Source organism: Marmota flaviventris, chromosome 10 (assembly GCF_047511675.1).
Source record: "Marmota flaviventris isolate mMarFla1 chromosome 10, mMarFla1.hap1, whole genome shotgun sequence".
Taxonomy (NCBI): Eukaryota; Metazoa; Chordata; class Mammalia; order Rodentia; family Sciuridae; genus Marmota; species Marmota flaviventris.
Window position 1 is genome coordinate 87,255,293 of NC_092507.1, and position 26,165 is coordinate 87,281,457.

Genomic DNA, 26,165 nt, shown 5'->3' on the forward strand with positions numbered 1-26,165 from the left:
AATTCATCTGGAAAAATAAGGGATCCAGAATAGCTAAAGCAATTCTAAGCAGGAAGAACAAAGCAGGTGGTATCACTATACTAGAACTTAAACTATACTACAGAGCAATAGTAACAAAAACAGCATGGTATTGGCACCAAAACAGGCTGGTAAAGCAATGGTACAGAATAGAGGACACAGTGACTAACCTACAAAATTTCAATTACCTTATAGTAGACAAAGGAGCCAAAAGCATGCACTGGAGGCAAGAGAGCATCTTTAAAAAATGGTGCTAAGAAAATTGGAAATACATATGCAACAAAATAAAATTGAACCCCTATCTCTCACCATGCACAAAATTTAACTCAAAATAGATCAAGGACCTAGGAATTAAACCAGAAACTCTGCATGTAATAGATGAAAAAGAAGGCCCTAATCTTCACCATATGGGATTAGGCCCCAACTTCCTTAATAAGACCCCTATAGCACAAGAATTAAAAACAAGAATCAATAAATGGGATGGATTCAAACTAAAAATTTTATTCTCAGCAAAAGAAACAATCTGCAAGGTGAACAGAGAGCCTACATCCTGGGAGCAAATTTTTACCTCACACATCAGATAGAGCACAAATCTCTAGGGTATAGAAACAACTCAAGAACCTAAGCACCAAAAAAACAAGTAATCAATAAATGGGCCAAGGACCTGACCTGACACTTCTCAGAAGAGAATATAAAATCAACCAACAAATATATGAAAACATGCTCATCACCTCTAGCAAGCAGAGAAATGCAAACCAAAACTACTCTAAGATATCATCTTACTCCAGTCAGAATGGCAGCTATTATGAAGACAAACAAAAACAAGTGTTGGTGAGGATGTGGGGAAAAAGGTACACTCATACATTGCTGGTTGGACTGCAAATTGGTGGAGCCAGTTGGGAAAGCAGTAAGGAGATTCCTTGGAAATCTGGGAATGGAACCACCATTTGATCCAGCTATTCCTCTTCTCTCACTTTACCCAAAGGACTTAAAAACAGCATACTACAGGGACACAGCCACATCAATGTTTATAGCAGCACAATTCACAATAGCTAAACTGTGGAGCCAACCTAGATGTCCTTCAGTGGATGAATGGATAAAAAAAAATGTGGCATTTATACACAATGGAAAACTACTCAGCATGATAAAAGAACAAAATCATGGCATTTGCAGGTAAATGGATGGTGTTGGAGAAGATAATGCTAAATGAAGTCAGCCTTCCAGATTTTAGAAGGAATGCCTTCAATTTTTCTCCATTCAGAATGATGCTAGCCTGAGGCTTAGCATAGATAGCTTTTACAATGTTGAGGTAAGTTCCTGTTATCCCTAGTTTTTCTATTGTTTTGAACATAAAGGGATGCTCTAGTTTGTAGAATGCTTTGTCTGCATCTATCGAGATGATCATATGGTTCTTATCTTTAAGTCTGTTGATGTGGTGAATAACATTTATTGATTTCCGTATAGTGAACCATCCTTGCATCCCAGGGATGAATCCTACTTGATCATGGTGCACAATTTTTTTGATGTGTTTTTGTATCTGATTCGCCAGAATTTTATTGAGGATTTTTACATCTAGGTTCATTAGAGATATTGGTCTGTAGTTTTCTTTCTTTGAGGTGTGTTTGTCTGGTTTCAGAATCAGGGTGATGTTGGCCTCATAGAATGAATTTGAAAGAGCTCCCTCTTTTTCTATTTCCTGAAATAACATGAAAAGTATTAGTATTAATTCTTCTTTAACTTGAAGGCGTTCCCTCTAAAATCTGGAACAAGACAGGGATGCCCTCTATCACCACTTCTATTCAATAGAGTTCTCGAAACACTGGCCAGAGCAATTAGACAGATGAAAGAAATTAAAGGCATAAAAATAGGAAAAGAAGAACTTAAATTATCACTATTTGCGGATGATATGATCCTATACCTAGAAGACCCAAAAGGGTCTACAAAGAAACTACGAGAGCTAATAAATGAATTCAGCAAAGTGGCAGGATATAAAATCAACACACATAAATCAAAGGCATTTCTGTATATCAGTGACAAAACTTCTGAAATGGAAATGAGGAAAAACACCCCATTCACAATATCCTCAAAAAAAAAAAAAATACTGTGGAATCAACCTAACAAAAGAGGTGAAAGATTTATACAATGAAAACTACAGAAACCTAAAGAGAGAAATAGAAGAAGATCTTAGAAGATGGAAAAATATACCCTGTTCATGGATAGGCAGAACTAACATCATCAAAATGGCGATATTACCAAAAGTTCTCTATAGGTTTAATGCAATCCCAATCAAAATCCCAATGGCATTTCTTGTAGAAATAGAGAAAGCAATCATGAAATTCATATGGAAAAATAAAAGACCCAGAATAGCAAAAGCAACTCTAAGCAGGAAGTGTGAATCAGGCGGTATAGCGATACCAGATTTCAAACTATATTACAGAGCAATAGTAACAAAAACAGCATGGTACTGGTACCAAAGCAGGCAGGTGGACCAATGGTACAGAATAGAGGACACAGAGACTAATCCACAAAGTTACAACTATCTTATATTTGATAAAGGGTCTAAAAGCATGCAATGGAGGAAGGATAGCATCTTCAACAAATGGTGCTGGGAAAACTGGAAATCCATATGCAACAAAATGAAACTGAATCCCCTCCTCTCGCCATGCACAAAAGTTAACTCAAAATGGATCAAGGAGCTTGATATCAAATCAGAGACTCTGCATCTGATAGAAGAAAATGTTGGCTCCGATCTACATATTGTGGGGTCCGGCTCCAAATTCCTTAATAGGACACCCATAGCACAAGAGTTAATAACAAGAATCAACAAATGGGACTTACTTAAACTAAAAAGTTTTTTTCTCAGCAAGAGAAAAAATAAGAGAGGTAAATAGGGAGCCTACATCAAGGGAACAAATTTTTACTCCTCACACTTCAGATAGAGCCCTAATATCCAGAGTATACAAAGAACTCAAAAAATTAAACAATAAGATAACAAATAACCCAGTCAACAAATGGGCCAAGGACCTGAACAGACACTTCTCAGAGGAGGACATACAATCAACCAACAAGTACATGAAAAAATGCTCACCATCACAAGCAGTCAGAAAAATGCAAATCAAAACCACCCTAAGATACCATCTCACTCCAGTAAGATTGGCAGCCATTCTGAAGTCAAACAACAACAAGTGCTTGCGAGGATGTGGGGAAAAGGGTACTCTTGTACATTGCTGGTGGGACTGCAAATTGGTGCAGAAAATTTGGAAAGCAGTATGGAGATTCCTGGGAAAGCTGGGAATGGAACCACCATTTGACCCAGCTATTGCCCTTCTCGGACGATTCCCTGAACACCTTAAAAGAGCGTCCTACAGGGATACTGCCACATCGATGTTCATAGCAGCACAATTCACAATAGCTAGACTGTGGAACCAACCCAGATGCCCTTCAATAGATGAATGGATAAAAAAAAAATGTGGCATTTATACACAATGGAGTATTAGGCAGCACAAAAAAATGACAAAATCAAGGAATTTGCAGGGAAATGGATGACATTAGAGCAGATTATGCTAAGTGAAGCTAGCCAATCCCTAAAAAACAAATGCCAAATGTCTTCTTTGATATAATGAGAGCAACTAAGAACAGAGCAGGGAGGAAGAGCAGGAGGAAAAGATTAACATTAAACAGAGACATGAGGTGGGAGGGAAAGGGAGAGAAAAGGGAAATTGCATGGAAATGGAAGGAGACCCTCATTGTTATACATAATTACATATAACAGTTTGTGAGGGGAATGGGGAAAAAAACAAGGAGAGAAATGAATTACAGTAGATGGGGTAGAGAGAGAAGATGGGAAGGGAGGGGAGGGGGGATAGTAGAGGATAGGAAATGTAGCAGAATACAACAGTTACTAATATGGAATTATGTAAAAATGTGGATGTGTAACCGATGTGATGCTGCAATCTCTATTTGGGGTAAAAATGGAAGTTCATAACCCACTTGAATCTAATGTATGAAATATGATATGTGAAGAGCTTTGTAATGTTTTGAACAACCAATAAAAAATAAATGAAGTCAGCCAATTCCAAAAAAACAATGCCAAATGTTTTCTTTGCTATAAGTGGGGTGACTTATAGTTGAGTTGGGAGGAACAGCATGGGAGGATGAGATTAATTCTAGGGAGGGGTGGGAGGGAAAGGGAGGGGGAAGGGGATTAGCAAGGATGGTGGAATGTGATGGAAATCATTATACAATATACATATATGAAGACTTGAAATGGGTGTCAACATACCTTATGTACAAACAGACATATGAAAAATTGTGGTTTATATGTGTATTAAGAATTGTAGAGAAAAGGCCCAGTGGCCCGCGGCGGGACAGAGCTTCCAATCACTCCTGCAAGGTAGGCGGGCCTGTGACCCACCGGCAGAAGAGGAGCAGCCGCCTGCTGAGAGGCTGAGCCGCCCCCTCCCCCTGCGCAGGCATAGTAGAGGGAACTGTGACCAAACACAGAGCAGGCCCAGCGGCCGGCTGAGGGGCAGAGCCGCCCCCCACCCCCCTCGCCTGCCAGGTAGGGGAAGGGTGACCACCGACAGAAAAGGCCCAGTGTCCCGCGGCGGGACAGAGCTTCCAATCACTCCGGCAAGGTAGGGGGGCCTGCGACCCACCGGCAGAAGAGGAGCAGCCGACTGCTGAGAGGCTGAGCCGCCCCCTTCCCCTGCGCCGGCATAGTAGAGGGAACTGTGACCAAACACAGAGCAGGCCCAGCGGCCTGCTGAGGGGCAGAGCCGCCCCCCACCCCCCACGCCTGCCAGGTAGGGGAACTGTGACCACCGACAGAAAAGGCCCAGTGCCCCGCGGCGGGACAGAGCTTCCAATCACTCCTGCAAGGTAGGCGGGCCTGCGACCCACCGGCAGAAGAGGAGCAGCGGCCTGCTGAGAGGCAGAGCCGCCCCCTCCCCCCCGCGCCTGCAAGGTAGTCGGAACTGTGACCACTATCAGAACAGGTCAGACCTGCAACCGAGAGACAGAACAGGCCCAGTGGCCTGAGGAAGGGTAGAGCCGCCCCCCCCCACGCCTGCAAAGTAGGCGGACCTGCGACCCACTGGCAGTACAGCCCCAGAGGCCTGCAGAGGGGCAGTGCCGCTGCCTGCGCCTGCAAAGTAGGCAGAACTGCGACCACCGACAGAACAAGCCTAGCGGCCCGCAGAGGAACAGAGCCGCCGCCCGCGCCTGCAAGGTCGGCGGACCTGCTACCGACTGGCAGAGCAGGCCCAGCGGCCTGCCGGCGTGGTAGGCACATTGCCCCAATTGGAGGAGGGGCAGAGCCACCGCCCGCGCCTGTGAGGGAGACTTTGCAACTATACAAGACCAATATAAATATATAGGGGGAAAATTCAATAGCACAACAGTTTCACCAAGTAGAAAGGAACGCGAACAGTATGAAGAGACAAGGAAAGAAAGGACCACAAGCATTGCAGGTCAACTCAACGTTAGAAGAGGTAATAGCTGCAGCTGATGGAATGTCAGATAAAGAATTCAGGATATACATGCTTCAGATGATCTGGAGTCTCAAGGAAGACATCAGACAGCAAAATCAGACAATGAAAGATCACTTCAACAATGAATTACATAAACAAATCCAAGAAGCAAAAGATCAACTATACAGGGAAATAGAGGTTATAAAAAACAAACAAACAGAAATCCTAGAAATGCAGGAAGCAATAAGCCAACTTAAAAACTCAATTGAGAATACTACCAGCAGAGTAGAACACTTAGAAGACAGAACATCAGACAATGAAGATAAAGTATTTCAACTTGAAAAGAACATAGACAGCTCAGCAAGACTGTTAAGAAACCATGAGCAGAACATCCAAGAAATATGGGATAACATCAAGAGACCAAATTTAAGAGTCATTGGGATACAGGAAGGGACAGAGTTTCAAACCAAAGGAATGAGCAATCTATTCAATGAAATAATACGAGAAAACTTCCTAGACTTGAAGAATGAGACAGAACCCCAAATCCTAGAAGCCTACAGGACGCCGAATGTGCAAAATCATAAGAGACCCACACCTAGACACATTATAATGAAGATGCCCAACATACAGAATAAGGAGAGAATTTTAAAAGCTACAAGAGAAAGGAAGCAGATCACATTTAGGGGTAAGCCAATCAGGATAACAGCTGATCTTTCAACACAGACTCTGAAAGCTAGAAGATCCTGGAATAACATATTTCAAACACTGAAAGAAAATGGGTTCCAACCAAGAATTGTGTTTCCAGCGAAATTAAGCTTCCGGATGGAAGATGAAATTAAAACCTTCCACGACAAACAAAAGTTAAATGAATTTGCAGCTAGAAAACCATCTCTTCAAAACATCCTTGGCAAAACATTACAGGAAGAGGAAATGGAAAATAACAATGAAAACCAACAGTGGGAGGTAGGACACTAAAGGGGGGAAAATAATCAAAGTGGAAAACAAACCATGTTTAGTAACATAAATAAACAAATATGGCTGGAAGAACAACCCATATCTCAATAATAACCCTAAATGTTAATGGCTTAAACTCACCAATCAAGAGACACAGGCTAGCAGAATGGATCACAAAACAAGACCCAACAATATGCTGCCTACAGGAGATGCATTTGATAGGAAAAGACATACATAGGCTGAAGGTGAAAGGTTGGGAAAAATCATATCACTCATATGGACTTCGGAAACAAGCAGGAGTATCCATACTCATATCAAATAAAATAGATTTTAAGCCAAAGTTAATCAAAAGGGATAAAGAGGGACACTACATACTGCTCAAGGGAACCATACACCAACAAGACATAACAATCATAAATATATATGCCCCAAACAATGGTGCAGCTATGTTCATCAAACAAACTCTTCTCAAGTTCAAGAGTCTAATAGACCACCATACAATAATCATGGGAGACTTCAACACACCTCTATCACCACTGGACAGATCTTCCAAACAAAAGTTGAATAAGGAAACTATAGAACTCAATAACACAATTAATAACCTAGACTTAATTGACATATATAGAATATACCACCCAACATCAAGCAGTTACACTTTTTTCTCAGCAGCACATGGATCCTTCTCAAAAATAGATCACATATTATGTCACAGGGAAACTCTTAGACAATACAAAGGAGTAGAGATAATACCATGCATCCTATCTGATCATAATGGAATGGAACTGAAAATCAACGATAAAAGAAGGAAGGAAAAAGAATACATCACTTGGAGAATGAACAATAGGTTACTGAATGATCAATGGGTTATAGAAGACATCAAGGAGGAAATTAAAAAATTCTTAGAGATTAATGAAAACACAGACACAACATATCGGAATCTATGGGACACATTGAAAGCAGTTCTAAGAGGAAAATTCATTGCTTGGAGTTCATTCCTTAAAAAAAGAAAAAACCAACAAATAAATGATCTCATACTTCATCTCAAAATCCTAGAAAAAGAAGAGCAAAACAACAGCAAAAGAAGTAGAAGGCAAGAAATAATTAAAATCAGAGCTGAAATTAATGAAATCGAAACAAAAGAAACAATTGAAAAAATTGACAAAACTAAAAGTTGGTTCTTTGAAAAAATAAACAAAATCGACAGACCCTTAGCCATGCTAGCGAAGAGAAGAAGAGAGAGAACTCAAATCACTAACATACGGGATGAAAGAGGCAATATCACAACAGACACTTCAGAAATACAGAAGATAATCAAAAATTATTTTGAATCCTTATACTCCAATAAATTAGAAGATAGTGAAGGCATAGATAAATTTCTGAAGTCATATGATCTGCCCAGATTGAGTCAGGAGGATATAGACAACCTAAACAGACCAATATCAATTGAGGCAATAGAAGAAACCATCAAAAGAGTACCAACTAAGAAAAGCCCAGGACCGGATGGGTATACAGCAGAGTTTTACAAAACCTTTAAAGAGGAACTAATACCAATACTTTTCAAGCTACTTTGGGAAATAGAAAAAGAGGGAGAACTTCCAAATTCATTCTACGAGGCCAACATCACCCTGATACCTAAACCAGACAAAGACACTTCAAAGAAAGAAAACTACAGACCAATATCTCTAATGAACCTAGATGCAAAAATCCTCAATAAAATTCTGGCCAATCTGATACAAAAACATATCAAAAAAATTGTGCACCATGACCAAGTAGGATTCATCCCTGGGATGCAAGGCTGGTTCAATATACGGAAATCAATAAATGTTATTCACCACATCAATAGACTTAAAAATAAGAACCATATGATCATCTCGATAGATGCGGAAAAAGCATTCGACAAAGTACAGCATCCCTTTATGTTCAAAACTCTAGAAAAACTAGGGATAACAGGAACATACCTCAATATTGTAAAAGCAATCTATGATAAGCCTCAGGCTAGCATCATTCTGAATGGAGAAAAATTGAAGGAATTCCCTCTAAAATCTGGAACAAGACAGGGATGCCCTCTCTCACCACTTCTGTTCAACATAGTTCTCGAAACACTGGCCAGAGCAATTAGACAGATGAAAGAAATTAAAGGCATCAAAATAGGAAAAGAAGAACTTAAATTATCACTATTTGCAGATGACATGATTCTATACCTAGCAGACCCAAAAGGGTCTACAAAGAAACTATTAGAGCTAATAAATGAATTCAGCAAAGTGGCAGGATATAAAATCAACACGCATAAATCAAAGGCATTCCTGTATATCAGCGACAAATCCTCTGAAATGGAAATGAGGACAACCACTCCATTCACAATATCTTCAAAAAAAATAAAATACTTGGGAATCAACCTAACAAAAGAGGTGAAAGACTTATACAATGAAAACTACAGAACCCTAAAGAGAGAAATAGAAGAAGATCTGAGAAGATGGAAAAATATACCCTGTTCATGGATAGGCAGAACTAACATCATCAAAATGGCGATATTACCAAAAGTTCTCTATAGGTTTAATGCAATGCCAATCAAAATCCCAACGGCATTTCTTGTAGAAATAGAGAAAGCAATCATGAAATTCATATGGAAAAATAAAAGACCCAGAATAGCAAAAACAATGCTAAGCAGGAAGTGTGAAACAGGCGGTATAGCGATACCAGACTTCAAACTATATTACAGAGCAATAGTAACAAAAACAGCATGGTACTGGTACCAAAACAGGCGGGTGGACCAATGGTACAGAATAGAGGACACAGAAACCAATCCACAAAACTACAACTATCTTATATTTGATAAAGGGTCTAAAAGCATGCAATGGAGGAAGGATAGCATCTTCAACAAATGGTGCTGGGAAAACTGGAAATCCATATGCAACAAAATGAAACTGAATCCCTTTCTCTCGCCATGCACAAAAGTTAATTCAAAATGGATCAAGGAGCTTGATATCAAATCAGAGACACGCCGTCTGATAGAAGAAAAAGTTGGCTACGATCTACATACTGTGGGGTCAGGCTCCAAATTCCTCAATAGGACACCCATAGCACAAAAGTTAATAACTAGAATCAACAAATGGGACTTACTCAAACTAAAAAGTTTTTTCTCAGCAAAAGATACAATAAGAGAGGTAAATAGAGAGCCTACATCCTGGGAACAAATCTTTACTCCTCACACTTCAGATAGAGCCCTAATATCCAGAGTATACAAAGAACTCAAAAAATTAGACAATAAGAGAACAAACAACCCAATCAACAAATGGGCCAAGGACCTGAACAGACACTTCTCAGAGGAGGACATACAATCAATCAACAAGTACATGAAAAAATGCTCACCATCTCTAGCAGTCAGAGAAATGCAAATCAAAACCACCCTAAGATACCATCTCACTCCAGTTAGATTGGCAGCCATTATGAAGTCAAACAACAACAAGTGCTGGCGAGGATGTGGGGAAAAGGGTACACTTGTACATTGCTGGTGGGACTGCAAATTGGTGCAGCCAATTTGGAAAGCAGTATGGAGATTTCTTGGAAAGCTGGGAATGGAGCCACCATTTGACCCAGCTATTCCCCTTCTCGGTCTATTCCCTAAAGACCTAAAAAGAGCATGCTACAGGGACACTGCTACATCGATGTTCATAGCAGCACAATTCACAATAGCTAGACTGTGGAACCAACCTAGATGCCCTTCAATGGATGAATGGATAAAAAAAATGTGGCATTTATACACAATGGAGTATTACTCTGCATTAAAAAATGACAAAATCATAGAATTTACAGGGAAATGGATGGCATTAGAGCAGATTATGCTAAGTGAAGCTAGCCAATCCCTAAAAAACAAATGCCAAATGTCTTCTTTGATATAAGGAGAGTAACTAAGAACAGAGTAGGGTCGAAGAGCATGAGAAGAAGATTAATATTAAACAGGGATGAGAGGTGGGAGGGAAAGGGAGAGAGAAGGGAAAATGCATGGAAATGGAAGGAGACCCTCAGAGTTATACAAAAGTACATACAAGAGGAAGTGAGGGGAAGGGGAAAAATAATACAAGGGGGACAAACGAATGTCAGTAGAGGGGGCAGAGAGAGAAGAGGGGAGGGGAGGGGAGGGGAGGGGGGATAGTAGAGGATAGGAAAGGCAGCAGAATACAACAGACACTAGTATGGCAATATGTAAATCAATGGATGTGTAACTGATGTGATTCTGCAATCTGTATATGGGGTAAAAATGGGAGCTCATAACCCACTTGAATCAAATTGTGAAATATGATATATCAAGAACTATGTAATGTTTTGAACAGCCAACAATAAAAAATTTTAAAAAAAAAATTGTAATGCAAAAAAATAGAACATACATAATGGCATAAACTGACGTGAACATACTTTATATCCAGAGATACAAAAATTTGTGCTCTGTATGTGTAATAAGAATTGAAATGCATTCCAGTGTTGTCATATATTTAAAATAAATTAAATGAATTAAAAAAAAAAGAAATAGCTTCACTAAATACAAGAGAGTCTACTTTGAATTCTATTTTATTCTGTTGATTTGCATGTCTCTTCCTAGGCCAAAAGCACACTGGCTTGATTCCTGTAGCTCTACAGTGAATTGTAAAGTCAAGCAGTCTAGATTCTCTAAAATTTCTTTGGCTCTCCTATGTCTTTAACATTTTCATATAAACTTTAGAATCAACTTGTTAATTTCTGCATAAAAATGTGCAGGGTTCTTCCAAAATCCTATATACTCAGCAATAAAAGAGAATAAAATTATGGCATTTTCAGATAAATGGATGGTGTTGGAGAAGATAATGCTCAGTGAAGCTAGGCAAGCCCAAAGAAACAAATGCCAAATGTTTTCTCTGATATAAGGAGGCTGATTCATAGTGGGGTAGGGAGGGGGAACAAGGGAGGACTCTGGAGCAGAGGGGTGGGAGGGGAAGGGAGAGAACATGGGGTTAGAAATGATGGTGGAATGAGAAGGTCATCATTATGCCAAATACATGTATGAAGACACGAATTGGTATGAATATACTTTGTATATGACCAGAGATGTGAACTATTGTGCTCTATATGTGTAATATGAATTGTAATGCATTCCACTGTCATAAGTAAATTAAAAAAGAAAAAAAAAATGTGTGTTTTATAAGAGATCAATAAATGAGATGCGTTTTTATGTTAGAAATTCAAAATAATAGCTTTTTGTAATATATAAGTAATCTCAAAATCTAAAAATTATTCCAAGCACAATATCATGTGGTATATGTTTTTGTCATTTTACGCTTCTTACATACTAACATTTCTGTTGTTAGGACCCTGCTCCCTTGGAACATTTCAGCAATCATTAATGGCAAAAGCAGCTGCCACCCATAAGTTCAGAAAATGGAGATTTCCAGCAAGATGTAGATACTGTGAACACATTGTCATATTTGGAGGTCTTAAATGCGAAGAGGTAAGATCTTTTTGGAATCACAATTTTTTCATTTGCTATATACTTTTTTGTTATGATTTTACTTATTTAGAGATGTGTGTGTCCAGACACAAACACACATTTAAATATATATAAATTTGTTGTTTGTACTCCTGGGAACTAAATTCAGGGTCTTGCACATGCCATATTTTTAGAGAGAGAGAGAAGAGAAAGAGAGAGGAAGGGGAGAGAGAGAGAGAGAGAGAGAGAGAGAGAGAGAGAGAGAGAGAGAGAGAGATTTTTTTAATATTTATTTTTCAGTTTTCGGTGGACACAATATCTTTTTTTAAATTTTATTTTTATGTAGTGCTGAGGATCGAACCCAGCGCCCTGCGCACACCAGGCGAGCGCATTACCGCTTGAGCCACATCCCCAGCCCATCTACCCTTTCTTAAAATTGTGTTTTGAAATGGGTTCTTGCTAGATTGGTCTGGCCTTCAACTTGTGAAATTCCTGTGTCAACCCCTCAAGTAGCTGGAATCATGGGCATATGCCATCACACCTGGCTTGCCAGTACATGTTTATTAAAGTCCCACAGTTTATTTCTATACTTTTCTTGTTAAACGTAATTCACAAACCACAAATAGTACTTTTTAACTTATTTTTGTCGTTATTAGTCGGCCTGTATTTTGCTTAGTTGTGAATAATTTTAAGGTGAGTCAATCAGTTTTCAAATATCATTTTCTTATAGTGTCTTCTTGTCTGCCATAAAAACTGCATGGCAAACTTAACCATCATTTGCGGACATCGGAAACTTTGGGGGAAAATACACTTATTTGGAGCAGAATTGTCCTGTGTTGCCAAAAAGGAGCCAGATGGCATTCCTTTCATAATCAAAATGTGTACTTTAGAAATTGAAAAGACTGTCTTGTGTTTACAAGTATCTTGTTTACTCTTAAAACTCTAAAAACATAAATGCCTTTGTGATTTGTTTTAATGAAAAAGAGATTTTAAGAAAATCAGCACTCTCCATTTGTAATAACTAAATTTATTCACATTTATTTGGAAAATGTTAATTTATTTGACTTCAACTTGTATTTTTTAAATACTAATAAAAATTGAAGTAGATACATCAACTCTGTCTAGATGTCTGCATTTAGCCCTTTGTACTAAAGTAAAATATTGCATTCTGTTTTTCTTTTCTCTTCAAGGGAATTTATCCAGTCAGTGGCAACAAGGCAAAAATCGCAATACTGTGTCAAGCTCTGGAAAACGGAAGACATTTAGTAGATCTGTCCGAATTTTCTTCACACGATATCTGTGAAGTGTTAAAATTTTACCTTCACCAGGTAAAAGTTTTATTCTAAACCTACCATCAAATGCAAAGAGCAAAAATATTTTATATTTCATATTTTTCATTGTTATAGACTATGTCATCACCCCCCTCATTATTCTAAGATTTTATAATGATGTACTTTGATGTGGATATATTTCCATCCAGTATTCTGGCCACTCCATGAGCTCTGTCAGTTGTGAGCACATTAGTTCTTGGAACTTTTCCTGATTTTTATTGCCATTCTCCCACCCTTGTACTTGAAGCTCTTGTTTGGAGATGTGTGTGTGTACACATACACAAACACACATATAAATATTTATAAATTTGTTATTTATACTCGTGGGGATTAAAAATTCAGGGTCTTGCACTTGCTTGGCAAGCATACTTGTTCTCCAGTTTCCTTACCTTTTCTTTATTGTTCTTTTTTTCTTCAAAAACTTTCTAAGACATTTCCTTGTCTTTTTCTTCTTGAATAAGTAAATTACTCCATTTGTGAGATCATGTTTCAATACTCAAGAAGTCTGATTTTCTATTCTTTTGATAACATTTTTTAAATGATTATATGATGCTCTTTTATTGTGGATATTCATAGATTTTTCTCATTAAGGGTTCTTTTGTCTATTTGGCCTCTAACCTCTGTAGAAATACAATGTGACCCTCATATATAACATTAAATTTTCTATAGCAACATAAAAATTAAAAATAAAGTGAAGCAAATTTTATTATATCATTTAACATTTTGAATATCTAGTTTTTCAAATTATGAGGTATTTTTTTTATTTATTTATTTGTATTGCAGCTCTTCTTCTTTGAAATCTGGTATCTATTTTTCATTCAGAGCACATCTCAGTTTAGATCAGTTGCATTTCCAGTGCTCTTTCACCATATCTGACTAGTTGCCAGCATATTGACAGCATCATTTTACACCTTCAATTTGTTCTTTTTCTACCCATTTTGATTTTTGTCTTTCATGGTGTCTAGTTACACGAGTTTGGACTTGAAATCACTTTGGAAGCACTTGAACACACATCTAGGCTTTTTAAAAACCTTGAACTTTACTATAAAGTGGTCTAGGTGGACTGTTTGTTATATGCCTAACTACATGTCTCTAGTTCCCTGTTCTGGCACTGGTGTGATCCTCCTGGGAAGGCATTTTTTTAATTGTAGATGAACACAATACTTTTAATTGATTTATTTATTTTTATGTGGTGCTGAGGATCAAACCTAGTGCCTCACACCTGCCAGATGAGTGCACTACCACTGAGCCACAACCACAGTCCCCCAGGAAAGGGTTTTTTCCTTGCCTAGAGATACAGTACCAATACTGTGGAAGCCAGGGTTACTAAGACTGTAGGATCTGTGCTTTCAGTGTGCATATAGCCAACATATCCCCATTTGAAGACAGTTACCTCTCTGTTCCTTATGTTTGGCATTGCCTCGATTCAGAAGCCTCTGTATCCCATTGCCCAGAGAAAAATTTTCCAGAGTTTTAGAAAGGAGATTGCCCTAGTACATGGAGTGGAGACAGGATTCTATAGAGAGCTAAGCTTTCTCAGCTGGCCCACCTGCAACCTAAGCCAAGATCAGAGGACCTGGTAGTGATTGTCCTCGTCCCTTTAGGATTCTGAAATCATGTTGAGTGACAAAGGGTCAGTTCTCTTGGAAATGCTGCATCAGGACTTATTCATCTGCTCTTCTACTTGTGAATTGTTGCTTTTTGTTTTCTCCATTTTCCTAGTCCTTATGAGCCTACTGTATTTTAGTGGAATTGCAGGAGGGAAAGAAATTAAGTATAAATTACTGGATCTATAAGGTTAGCCCAGGAAAGCATTGATGACCCTTTAATCACATTCTACAGACCCCTCAACTGAGAAATGGAGGTTGATACCTTTGAATGACTGGAAGTCTCATAATGTGTCATCCTTAATCTTGTTTAGTCAGTCAGGAAGAGGAGATGAATTGGGTACAATACAATACACTTGCATTCTGTTGAGGAATTTTGTGTGTCTAAGACTTTCATTTGGGAAAGTGTGCTCAATTCTTGCAATATTGTTAGAGAGTAGCCTTTATCTAACTCATTGACCTAAAGCTCCAAGAGGTGATGTGACTTGCTTCAGATCCCAGAGTGGTGAAGATAGAAACTGATCACAGGGCAACACCTTAACTTCCCACAGATATTATAGGACATCAAGTAGCTAATGGTTCACTGAATTTTCTATTGTAGATCAGTAGAAACATCGAAATTCATTATGGCAGTGGATATTTGTTGTAAGAACTACTTCTTTTGATCTATTCATGGCAAATCAGCCTGTTTTAAAGTTTCATGAGATGATGACAGTATGTTTTTGTAGGTCATATTATCTTGTGCTGATCTTCATTCTTGCCCAAGTAAAATCTGTGCCCTTTAGCACTTTGATATTTTTACCCCTTACTCAAAAAATCCATGGGTTTCTGATTCATTTTATAGATTTTGTTCACTATTCTATGTTTGTTCCAGTAAAACAGATGAAGATTATGCTATTTGGGGGGCAGATGTGAATATAATGTGTTTAGGATAGAGATGAAGAGTTTTAAAATCCCATAATGAAGCTTAAAGCTTAAACTTCATTTAAAGTTTAGAATTTCACTCATTATCTATTAATTTGTTATTAAAATAAATATAATTTATAGTCAAGATTTTGATTTGCTTTCTAAGTCACTTCTCTACCAAACATATATATTTTATTTTATGGGCAGGGATGAAGCTCAGTACTAGAGTGCTTGCATAGCATGCTTGAGGTCCTAGGTTCAATCTCCAGTACTGAAAAAGATATCAATAAATACAGATTGACTTTAGATTTTGTTAATCTAAAGGGACATGCTAAATTAATTGAGTAACTCTCACTTATAGTTGACTTTAACAAAGAAAACAGGCAGAAGATTTTTTCAAAATATTTATTTTTTGGTTGTAGCGGGATGCAATACCTTTATTTTATTTATTAATTTTTATGTGGTGCTGAGGATCAAACCCAGGTCCCCGCATGTGCTAGGCAAACACTCTACCTCTGAGCCACAACCTCAGCCCAAAGGTATTTTTAATATAATTTTGTTTCTTTAGCTACCAGAACCATTGGTTTTATTCCAATGGTACCAGGAATTTATGGAGCTTGCAAATGTCATCCAACATATTAACCAAGAACAGGACACCAAAAGGGACAACTCTGAAGACAACACATCTCCAAATATGTGTACGGGAATCAACCAAATTCTTCTCAAAACCAAGGACCTTCTAAGACAATTGCCACCGTCCAATTTTAACACTCTACATTACCTTGTCATCCATCTTAAGAGGTAAGAACTTTTATACCATCTTAGCCATTTTTAATTGAACAGGGCAATAGTATTCAGTACATTTATATTGTTGTGTTATGATGTTCAAAATGATTTTTAGGATGTCTTTATTATGTGTTGGGAGAGGGAGACATTGAATACATGTTCATGCAGCAAACATGGTTCCCTCAGATGCTTCCTGTGTGCCAGGCTCTGGCTGGGGAAACTAGGATGGAAACACGGGGTTTCTGCTATTTGTGAGCTTATCCTCTTGGGGTACAGATCTGTATATAACCACAGTTCACCATCATCCTTTTTCTAGTAGCTGTGCACAGCTTGTAGGCATGCAGAGGAAGTTTTGGGGGTAGGAATAGAGCAGAAGAGGCAAAAGGCCTTGTGTCTGATTTTAAGAACTGAGTGGTGATTTGGTAGTGAATGTACAGAAGAGCATATGAGGCAGAGAGAAACAGACATGGAGACACAAGAAAGCATTTTGCATTTAGAAAATTTGATTTCATTAGGCTACAATATAGCAAGCAGTAGCAGGAACTGTGCTACCTTCCTAGAGACTTGATAAAAAATCTTATGTACCTGGCAGATGAGTTGACCATGTTGTTTCTATACCCACTAAAGAACTTGGAATCAGGAATTTCACATATTCAGATTTGCCTGGCAGACCTTTCTGACAGCAATTAAGATCTCCTTTTTGAATTTTTTTTTAAAATTTATTTGTTATGGCTGGAATTGTGGCTCAGCAGTAGAGCATGTGCAAGGCCCTGGGTTTGAACCTCAGCCCCACATACAAATAAATAAATAAAATAAAAATTTTAAAAAAATTTATTAGTTCAAATCAGTTATACATGACAGCAGAATGCCTTTCAATCCATTGTACACAAATGGAGCACAAATTTTCATTTCTCTGTACATGATGTAGAGTCATACCACATGTGCTGTCATATATGTACTTAGGGTAATGATGTTTGTCTCATTCCACCCTCTTTCCTACCCCATACCCCTCCTCTTCCTTCCCTCTCCTGAGCCCAATCAATGTTCCTCTATCCCCAGAGACACAATTATGTATCAACATTTATTTATCAGAGAGAATTTTGGCCTTTGATTTTGGGGGATTGGCTTACTTCATGATATTCACCAACTCCATCCATTTACATATAAATGCCATTATTTTATTCTCTTGTAATGCTGAGTAATAGTCCATTGTGTATAAATACCACAGTTTTTTTTAACTATTCATATCTTGAAGGGCTTCAAATTATTCCACGAAATAGAATAGCAGGAAACCCTTCCAACCTCATTCTGTGAAGCTAGTATCACCCTGATACCCAAACCAGCAAGAGACACATCAAGGAAAGAAAATTTCAGACCCATATCTACCCGATGAACATAGATGCAAAAATTCTCAATAAAATTCTGGCAAATCACATACAAAAACGTATGAAAAAAAACAATGCACCATGATCAAATTGTGTATCCAGGGATGCAAGGTTGGTTTGACCTACAGAAATCAATAAATGTAATTCATCACATCAATAAACTTAAAGAGAAGAAACCTATGATTATATCAATTGATGCAGAGAAAGCATTTGACAAAATACAGTACCTTTTCATGTTCAAAATATTAGAAAAACTAGAGATAGTAGGAATATACCTCAACATAGTAAAAGCTCTCTTTGCTAAACCTAAGGCTAACATCATTCTAAATGAAGAAAAATTGGAAGCATTCCATCTAAAAATTGTTCAACATAATCCTTGCCACTCTAGCCAGAGCAATTAGGTGAAAGAAATTCAAGGGAATACAAATAGGAAAAGAAGAACTTAAATTACCATTCTTTGCCAACGACATAATTTTATACTTGGAGGATCCAAAAAACTCCACCAGAAAACTTCTAGAATAATAAATGAATTTGGCAAAGTAGCAGGATATAAAATTAATACCCATAAATCAAATGCATTTCTATACATCAGTGATGAATCCTCTGAAAGACAAATAGCAAAACTACCCTATTCACTATATATATATCACAGTTTTTTTACCCATAGATGAATCTAGTATCATCCTGATAGCTAAACCAGGCAGAGACAGATTTCTTTGGATAGTCATAGAAATAACAAGCTGAGAGTGTTTGAAGTAAAACCAGAACATTGATAGTGGCAATAGAACAGAGACATGTTCAGGAGAGAGAATCATCTAGGCTAGAAAACTAGCTGTGGGCAGCTGGGAGTGTGGCTAGTGATAGAACACTTGCCTAGCACATGGGAGACACTGGGTTTGATACTCAGCACTGCATAAAAATAAATAAATAAAATAAAGGTATTGTGTCCATCTCTAGGTAAAAATTACTTTTTTAAAAAAGAAAACTAACTGGGCAGTGAGAGAGAAATTGACAGTGCTGTTTCAGTTTCCCATATAAGAAACGGGGAGTATATCCCACATACAAGGATGGAGCAATATTTAGAGGAGTTTTTCTTCCTTCTGCTACTGAGTTCAGTAGTTCCTTCTACTTACATGCATTTTATCCTAAAATAGTACTCTGAAACTCAGTTTGGTGTGTGGTAAGTATCATAATGAAACAAAGGATTCTTTCCCTAGACCCACCAAACTTGACCCTTGACAAACATTTTGTAGTCTTCTATAGCCCGAGTTTTCTCCACCCTTCTCAAGTCATAGTAAACTACCATTAAGGACATCTATTAGGCAAATCTCATACACTTTATGTGTTCTTCTTTTCAGGGTTGTAGACCATTCTGAAGAAAACCCGATGAACTCAAAAAATTTGGGGGTGTTATTTGGACCCTGTCTGATGAGGCCCAGGCCTACAACCACTCCTGGTACCATCTCCTCCTCTCTTGTTGCATATGCCAATCAGGCCCTGTTGGTAGAATTCCTCATTACCAATGCACAGATGATCTTCGATGGGTCCCTAGAGCCACAAAATGTTTCATCTAGTACTGATGTTGTTGCACCTTGGGTACATAAAAGCCCTCCTTCCAAACCCGTAATATCAACAGAACATTCCACAAAGTCACAGTATTTTTCTACAAAGCAAGTGAGTTTTGACCATTACAGAATTGGAATAAATTTGTGATGTTTATGTTAACAAGTTAATAGTCTTTGAACTGTTTGTTTTGAGATGTGTTTTGCTCTGTTTAAAACTTTTCTTGTATCAATAGGACATCCACACTGAAGATATTGAAATTAAAAATTATGAATTGGCTACATCATTTGAGGAATCAGAATGCAAGCAAAATGCATTGGAAAAAAAGGGATGCATGTCTCATTGGTGAGTGGTTATGTAACATATATCTTTGCGTATTTCAAACCTTGCCAAGAAGTCGTGATTAACAACCAAGGTGAGGGCTGGGCTTGTATCTCAGTGGTAAAACGCTTGCCTTGGCATGTGTGAGGCCATGAGTTGGATCCTCAGTACCATATAAAACAAATAAACAAAGAAAAAAATATTGTGTCCATCTACAATACTCATCCTTTAAAAAAAACAAGGTGTATTAAGTTGAGGTAAGTTCAAACTTCAAGGTTTTATTAGTTAACTTTTCTAGCCACTGAGAAAGTTTAATGAATGTCATTTAAATGAATATCATGCTTTGTTTCTTTCTTGTAAAAAGATATCTTGAAATTCATAAATTATATTTGTTCTCTTTCTGAGATTTGTTTTCACCTTTACTTCTTTGTCATCAATTAAAGTCAAAACAGAAAAAAGCTGGACTCCTGAAACTCAAAAAAAAAAAAAAAAAAAAAACTCCTGAAGTTTTTTGTGTCCCTTTACCTGTGGCCTACCTTTAGCACATTAAGCACACATGTCTTCCATTTTCCTGGCTCCAGTCTTTTTGTTCAGTTTTTTGATCGTTTTATTTCAGTGAATGGTTTCTGGTAAGGGGGTTGAAAACCTTTCATTCGTTACTGATTTAGTAGAGCTAAATCCGAATTTTTCAATATATAGTCATAAATGTTGAATTTGATATATAAAATTAATGAAATATCAATTAGTGTAGCCTGAGAAAGTCTGAAAACAAAGATAGTCCATTACCTCTCTGCAAAGAAAAGCACTGGACTCACTGATTCCATTTATCTGATTTGATCTTCTTAGCAATTCTGTGCTATGAACCTTGGCCTCCTTTAAGCCATAGCTAACAGTCTGAGGAAGGTAAATAATGCCAAGTGTCATATCCCTAAATTATTGTTGATTCAGGATTTGAACCTCATCCTATCTCATTCCTAAATGTAACCTTGTTTCACTGTCCAATGAAATTGGATTCCCAGGTAGGTATAGTAATAACAATAAATAATTTTAAAATATTTGAAATTTTCATTACATATCAGGTAATTCTGAGCCTTTTCTTTAGAAGATCATTAACACCACATGCCAACTTATCTCCACATAGGAGTTTGTCTTGACAGAAGAAGGCAAGTAGGGCTAGTGCACTAGCCCTACTTGCAGAACTGGAGCAGGAGCTGAGCCAGCACCCAGGCAGCTAGAAGTGGTGCTAGAAGTTCTGCAGGACTGTAAATATGTTCTGGTGGTTGCCATCCAACCACAATGGCTCAGCTCACTTCCATCAATGTGGTGAAGGGTCTAGGAGAGCAAATTACATGAGCACTGCCTGGGAACCAGGGAAGAGAGGCCAGCAGCCTGAGGTGAATAAGGAGGTCAGATGATGACCTGCGATCATCATCAAGTGATGCTGCAGTGCACCTGTCTGCAAACCACTGCCCAAGGATATGGGAGAAGGACCAAGTGGCAGATGGCTGCACCTTTCTAGCAACAGGAGCTTCTGGGGTACATGCAGCAAAGACAGAGTGGGAGATGCTAGGGTTCTAGGTGAGAAAACAGGGACCTTGGGACCAGACTAGAGGAGAAAGAGAAGGAGGTAAATCTGGAGTCTCCAGGACCAGTAGCAGAATGGCAATTTTGACAGCTCTTCAACCTTCCTTTGTCCAGAGGATATTGCCATGTATTAGTGGATCAGCTGGGAGAGCATCCAAGTCCTCTTTTGTGTTTTGCCCTCAGTATGGACAGAATGTAGCTGGAAAGCGGATTAAGTGACAGGCAAAGTCCTTGGGATTCAGGACATGGCGTTTTTTGGCATACAGAATAGTGTTACTGTTCTAGAGTTACCATTGTCTGCCTGTTGAAATCAGGAAAGTCTTAACACAGAAAATATTCATTCATGGGTAGTATATTAAAACAAGTTACTACAGGAAGTGTTTTTTTTTAAAATTTTATGTGCTTTGTGACTATTTGTTCTATTAAGATAAATTTTAAAAAGTAATGCTTTAATTAAAAATGTGCCTTCAATATTGTATGGATTTTTAATTCCTCTGCATAGATGACTGAGAAAATAATGTTGGAAAAAATATGTAAGACTCTGTTGTTTGAGAGAATGCCCATTCATAAATAACCACACTTCCTTATTAACCAAACTTCATGAAGTTAAAAAAAAATCTCTTCTTTTTCAGATCACAGAGAACTTGAATCATCATCACAAAAGATGGACAATATGTGTAAAACCACAAAACCACTTAGTCTGAAATCTGATGTGACAACAAATGATATACAGAGGCCTATGCCAAGCCCCAAGTTCAGATGTTTCTGTTTTCCTGTAGATAGGTTCCATCTTGCAAGCTCTCCTAATGAGAAAAACAGCAGAAATGTGGGAAATGTCAATTCAGACAAGTTTTGCCAGAATCTTACCTTTGAAGGACTTAATAGAAAAGATACCCCTACGAGTTTTGGCTCCCAAATTAATGGTTTTGATCAGCAGATTCCACAAAAAACTCAGGGACAACAATGTGAACCAAAGAACTTAACTGGCATGAGTGCAGTGATTGTGCCAAGTATACTCCAGGAAAAAGTGACAATGAGCATCAAGGTTAGTGGTGACCATTCCAACAGTGCCACACAGCCCAACACATCAGCCAGTTCAGCAAGAGAGGCACCAGTGAGACTGTCCTCTCATTCTCACCATCTTGCTCCTGCAAGAGCACCCAGAAAACTGCAGCCCCATCTCGGGACAACATTTTACAAACCACCTACCCCGACCAGCAAAGTCAGGGGGACTGAGGAGAGACCAGCTTCACCTTCAGCAGCAGTGCCTCCTAGCACAGCTCTTACTCCCCTGAGTCATGTGGAGAAAGATGTTCCAGAGGCAGACAGCACATCAGCTTATGCTTTGCAGCCAGCTCCTGAGCCTAAAGAGCACTCTGAAGAGCACGGCCGGCCTGACGTGAATCCAATGTGCCAGGGACTCAGGCTAAAACAAATGGAAGAGTTACAAGACCTTGAATTTGAAATGCCACAGTTTGTGTAGATTGTCAAAATTCAGTTTTTCTTTTTCTTGTTTCGTTTTTATGTATTGTGTTTATTTTATGAAAGAATGTTGATACAAAACCCCTTTTGTATAGGATTGCCAAAGTATATATTTTGCCGTTTGGCCTTGTATTTTGTTTGCTAGTCATATAGAATGATAGTGTTTTAGTCATACAGAATGATAGTGCTCACTGGTATTGTCTTTAAATTCTGTGTTTTTGAAGTTATGCATAAAATAAGTATTATAATTTTAAATTTAAAATAATTTTCTCTATAAAATGATTCATGTAAATGCATCTTTAATGTATAATATTGTTCTCAATAAATAGGGGTAGTAGGGGAAAATGAGCTTTATTTTGGAGCAAACCTGGTGCTGATTCATAAAATGCTTCTGAATGCAAGTGCCTGAAAAATCTTGATTGGGTATGAATATATTTTTTCCCACATAATGTTCTAGTGCATCTTTGACCACTTGTGTTGTTATAGCATGTATGGAAGCATTGGCAATTCACTTAACTTTTTTAATATTTACATAGTGGCCTAAAAGCTTGTGAATCTGTGTTTAGGAGCATTCTACTTGTCAATTTTTACATATGGTAATTAATACAATTGTAGAAAGAAAATGCACTTCAATACTAAAAAGTTTGAGACGTTGGCAGAGACAACACAGACGGACAGAGTTGAGGCATCTCGAGTGTAAGAGACCTGTAACCTCTCTGCTCTCACCTGTGTCCTTGTTGCTGGATTGCCTGCGACTTCTGGCTTTCTGCTGAGGAGAGCAACTGGCCAGCAGCAAGGGCAAGATGAAGCTCTTTCTGGTGGCCACGGTTCTGCTGCTGCTCTGTGCAGCACGGCTGAGGAGGATGACAAGAAAAGGACATGGGTACCATGGTCGGCATTGAACTGGGGACCACTTACTCCTGCATCGGGCTGTTCAAGAATGGCCACTGGAGATCATCTCCAACAATCAGGGCAAATGCATCAGGCCGTATTATGTGGCCTTCACCCCTGAAGAAGAACGTCTGATCCACCATACAGTCAAGAATCAGCTCACCTCCAATCCTGAGAAGACGGACTTTGATGCCCAGTGGCTCATTGGCAGCACTGGGAATGACCCTTCTATGCAGCAAGACATCAAGTTCTTGCCTTTCAAAGTCTTTGAAGAGAAACATAAACACAAACCATACATTCAGGTTGATATTGGAGGTGGGCAAACTAAGACATTTGCTCCAGAAGAAATATCTGCTATAATTCTCACTAAAATGAAAGAGACTGCTGAGGCTTATTTGGAAAAGAAGGTTACCCATGCAGTGTTACTGTACCAGCCTATTTTAATGATGCCACTGGCAGGCAACCAAAGATGCTGGAACTATTGCTGGCCTGAATGTTATGAGGATCATTAATGAGCCTACAGTAGCTCTATTGCTTATGGCCTGGATAAGAGGGAGGGAGAGAAGAACATCCTGGTGTTTGATTTGGGTGGTGGAACCTTCTATGTGTCTCTTCTCCCCATTGACAATTTGATGTCTTTGAAGTCATGGCCACCAATAGAGATACTCATCTGGGTGGAGAAGACTTTGACCATCGTGTTATGGAACATTTCATCAGGCTGTACAAAAAGATGACTGGCAAAGATGTTAGGAAAGAAAACAGAGCTGTGCAGAATCTCCGGCATGAAGTAGAAAAGGCCAAGTGGGCCCTGTCTGCTCAACATTAAGCAAGAATTAAAATTGAGTCCTTCTATTAAGGAGAAGACTTTTCTGAAACCCTGACTCAGGCAAAATTTGAAGAGAAAACATGGACCTGTTCTTGTCTACCATGAAGCCTGTTCAGATAGTACTGGAGGATTCTGACTTGAAGAAGTCTGATATTGATGAGATTGTTCTTGTTGGTGGCTCTTCTCAAATTCCAAAGATTCAACAACTTGTTAAAGAGTTCTTCAATGGCAAGGATCCATCCTGTGGTATAAACCCAGATGAGGCTGTTGCATATGGTGACACTGTTCAGGCTGGTGTACTCTCTGATTATCAAGATACAGGTGACCTACTTCTGCTTGATGTATGTCCCCTGACACTTGGTATTGAAACTGTGGCAGGTGTCATGACCAAACTGATACCAAGGAACACTGTGGTACCCACCAAGAAGTCTCAGATCTTTTCTACAGCTTCTGATAATCAACCTACTGTTCCAATCAAGGTCTATGAAGGTAAAGGACCCCTTAAAAAAGACAACCACCTTCCGGGTACATTGGATCTCACTGGAATTCCTCCTGTGGAGTCCCCCAGATTGAAGTCACTTTTGAGATAGATGTGAATGTTATTCTCTGGGCGACAACTGAAGACAAAGGTAAAGAGAACAAAAATAAGATTACAATTACCAATGACCAAAATTGCCTGACACCTGAAGAAATTGAAAAGATGGTTAATGATGTTGAGAGGTTTGCTGAGGAAGACAAAAGACTCAAGGAGTGCATTGATACTAGGAATGAGTTGGAAAGCTATGCCTACTCTCTAAAGTATCAGATTGGAGATAAAGAAAAGTTGGGAGGCAAACTTTCCTCTGAAGATAAGGAGACCATGGAAAAAGCTGTAGAGGAAAAGATTGAATGGCTGGAAAGCCACCAAGAAGCTGACATTGAAGACTTCAAAACTAAAAAGAAGGAACTAGAAGAAATTGTTCAGCCAATTATCAGCATATTCTATGGAAGTGTAGGCCCTCTCCCAACTGGTGAAGAGAATACAGCAGAAAGAGACGAGTTGAAGACACTGATCTGCTAGTGCTGTAATATTTTAAATACTGGACTCAGAACTTTCCTTAGGAGAAAACTGAGAGAACTTAAGTCTCGAATGTAATTGGAATCTTCACCTCAAAGTGGAGTTGAAAATGCTATAGCCCAAGTGGCTGTTTACTGCTTTCCATCAGCAGTTGCTCACATGTTTTGGGCTGGAGAGAGAGGAGGAATTGGCTATCTTAAAAAACTGGATATAAAAATGTGGGTCGGGATGTGTGTTCACCTCAGAAATGTTCTATTTAAGGATTGGGTCATGCACATCTGGTGTAGGAACTTTTTTCTACCATAAGTGACTAAATGTTTGCTATTTAAAAAAAAAATACTAAAAGTTTGGAACAGTCATAAAATAAAAATTTGTACAGATAAAGCTAAGGGATAAAACACTATCAGAAGCATTAAAACCATCTAAAGCAAAATAAGTAAACTATATAATTTAAATTATAATATATTTATATATTATATATTAAGTATTATATATTATATACTACATATTATAGATTTACATATG

At 38.3% G+C, this 26,165-nt stretch overlaps 2 protein-coding genes across 2 annotated transcripts in view; both read left to right on the forward strand.

Moving 5' to 3' along the window:
- LOC114081348 (rho GTPase-activating protein 29-like) overlaps positions 1-22,867 on the forward strand; it is a 30,829-nt gene extending 7,962 nt beyond the window's left edge. The window contains 7 exon segments of the mRNA XM_071618627.1: positions 11,783-11,922; positions 12,632-12,820; positions 13,092-13,229; positions 16,314-16,546; positions 19,275-19,590; positions 19,715-19,815; positions 21,991-22,867. Of these exon segments, the coding sequence (XP_071474728.1) occupies positions 11,783-11,922; positions 12,632-12,820; positions 13,092-13,229; positions 16,314-16,546; positions 19,275-19,590; positions 19,715-19,815; positions 21,991-22,867 (1,994 nt within the window).
- A 2,416-nt stretch (positions 22,868-25,283) lies between these two features.
- On the forward strand, positions 25,284-25,643 carry LOC139707391 (endoplasmic reticulum chaperone BiP-like). Its single transcript, XM_071618628.1, has one exon. The coding sequence runs from the start codon at positions 25,284-25,286 to the stop codon at positions 25,641-25,643; it is 360 nt and encodes a 119-aa protein (XP_071474729.1).
- The last annotated feature ends 522 nt before the right edge of the window (positions 25,644-26,165 follow it).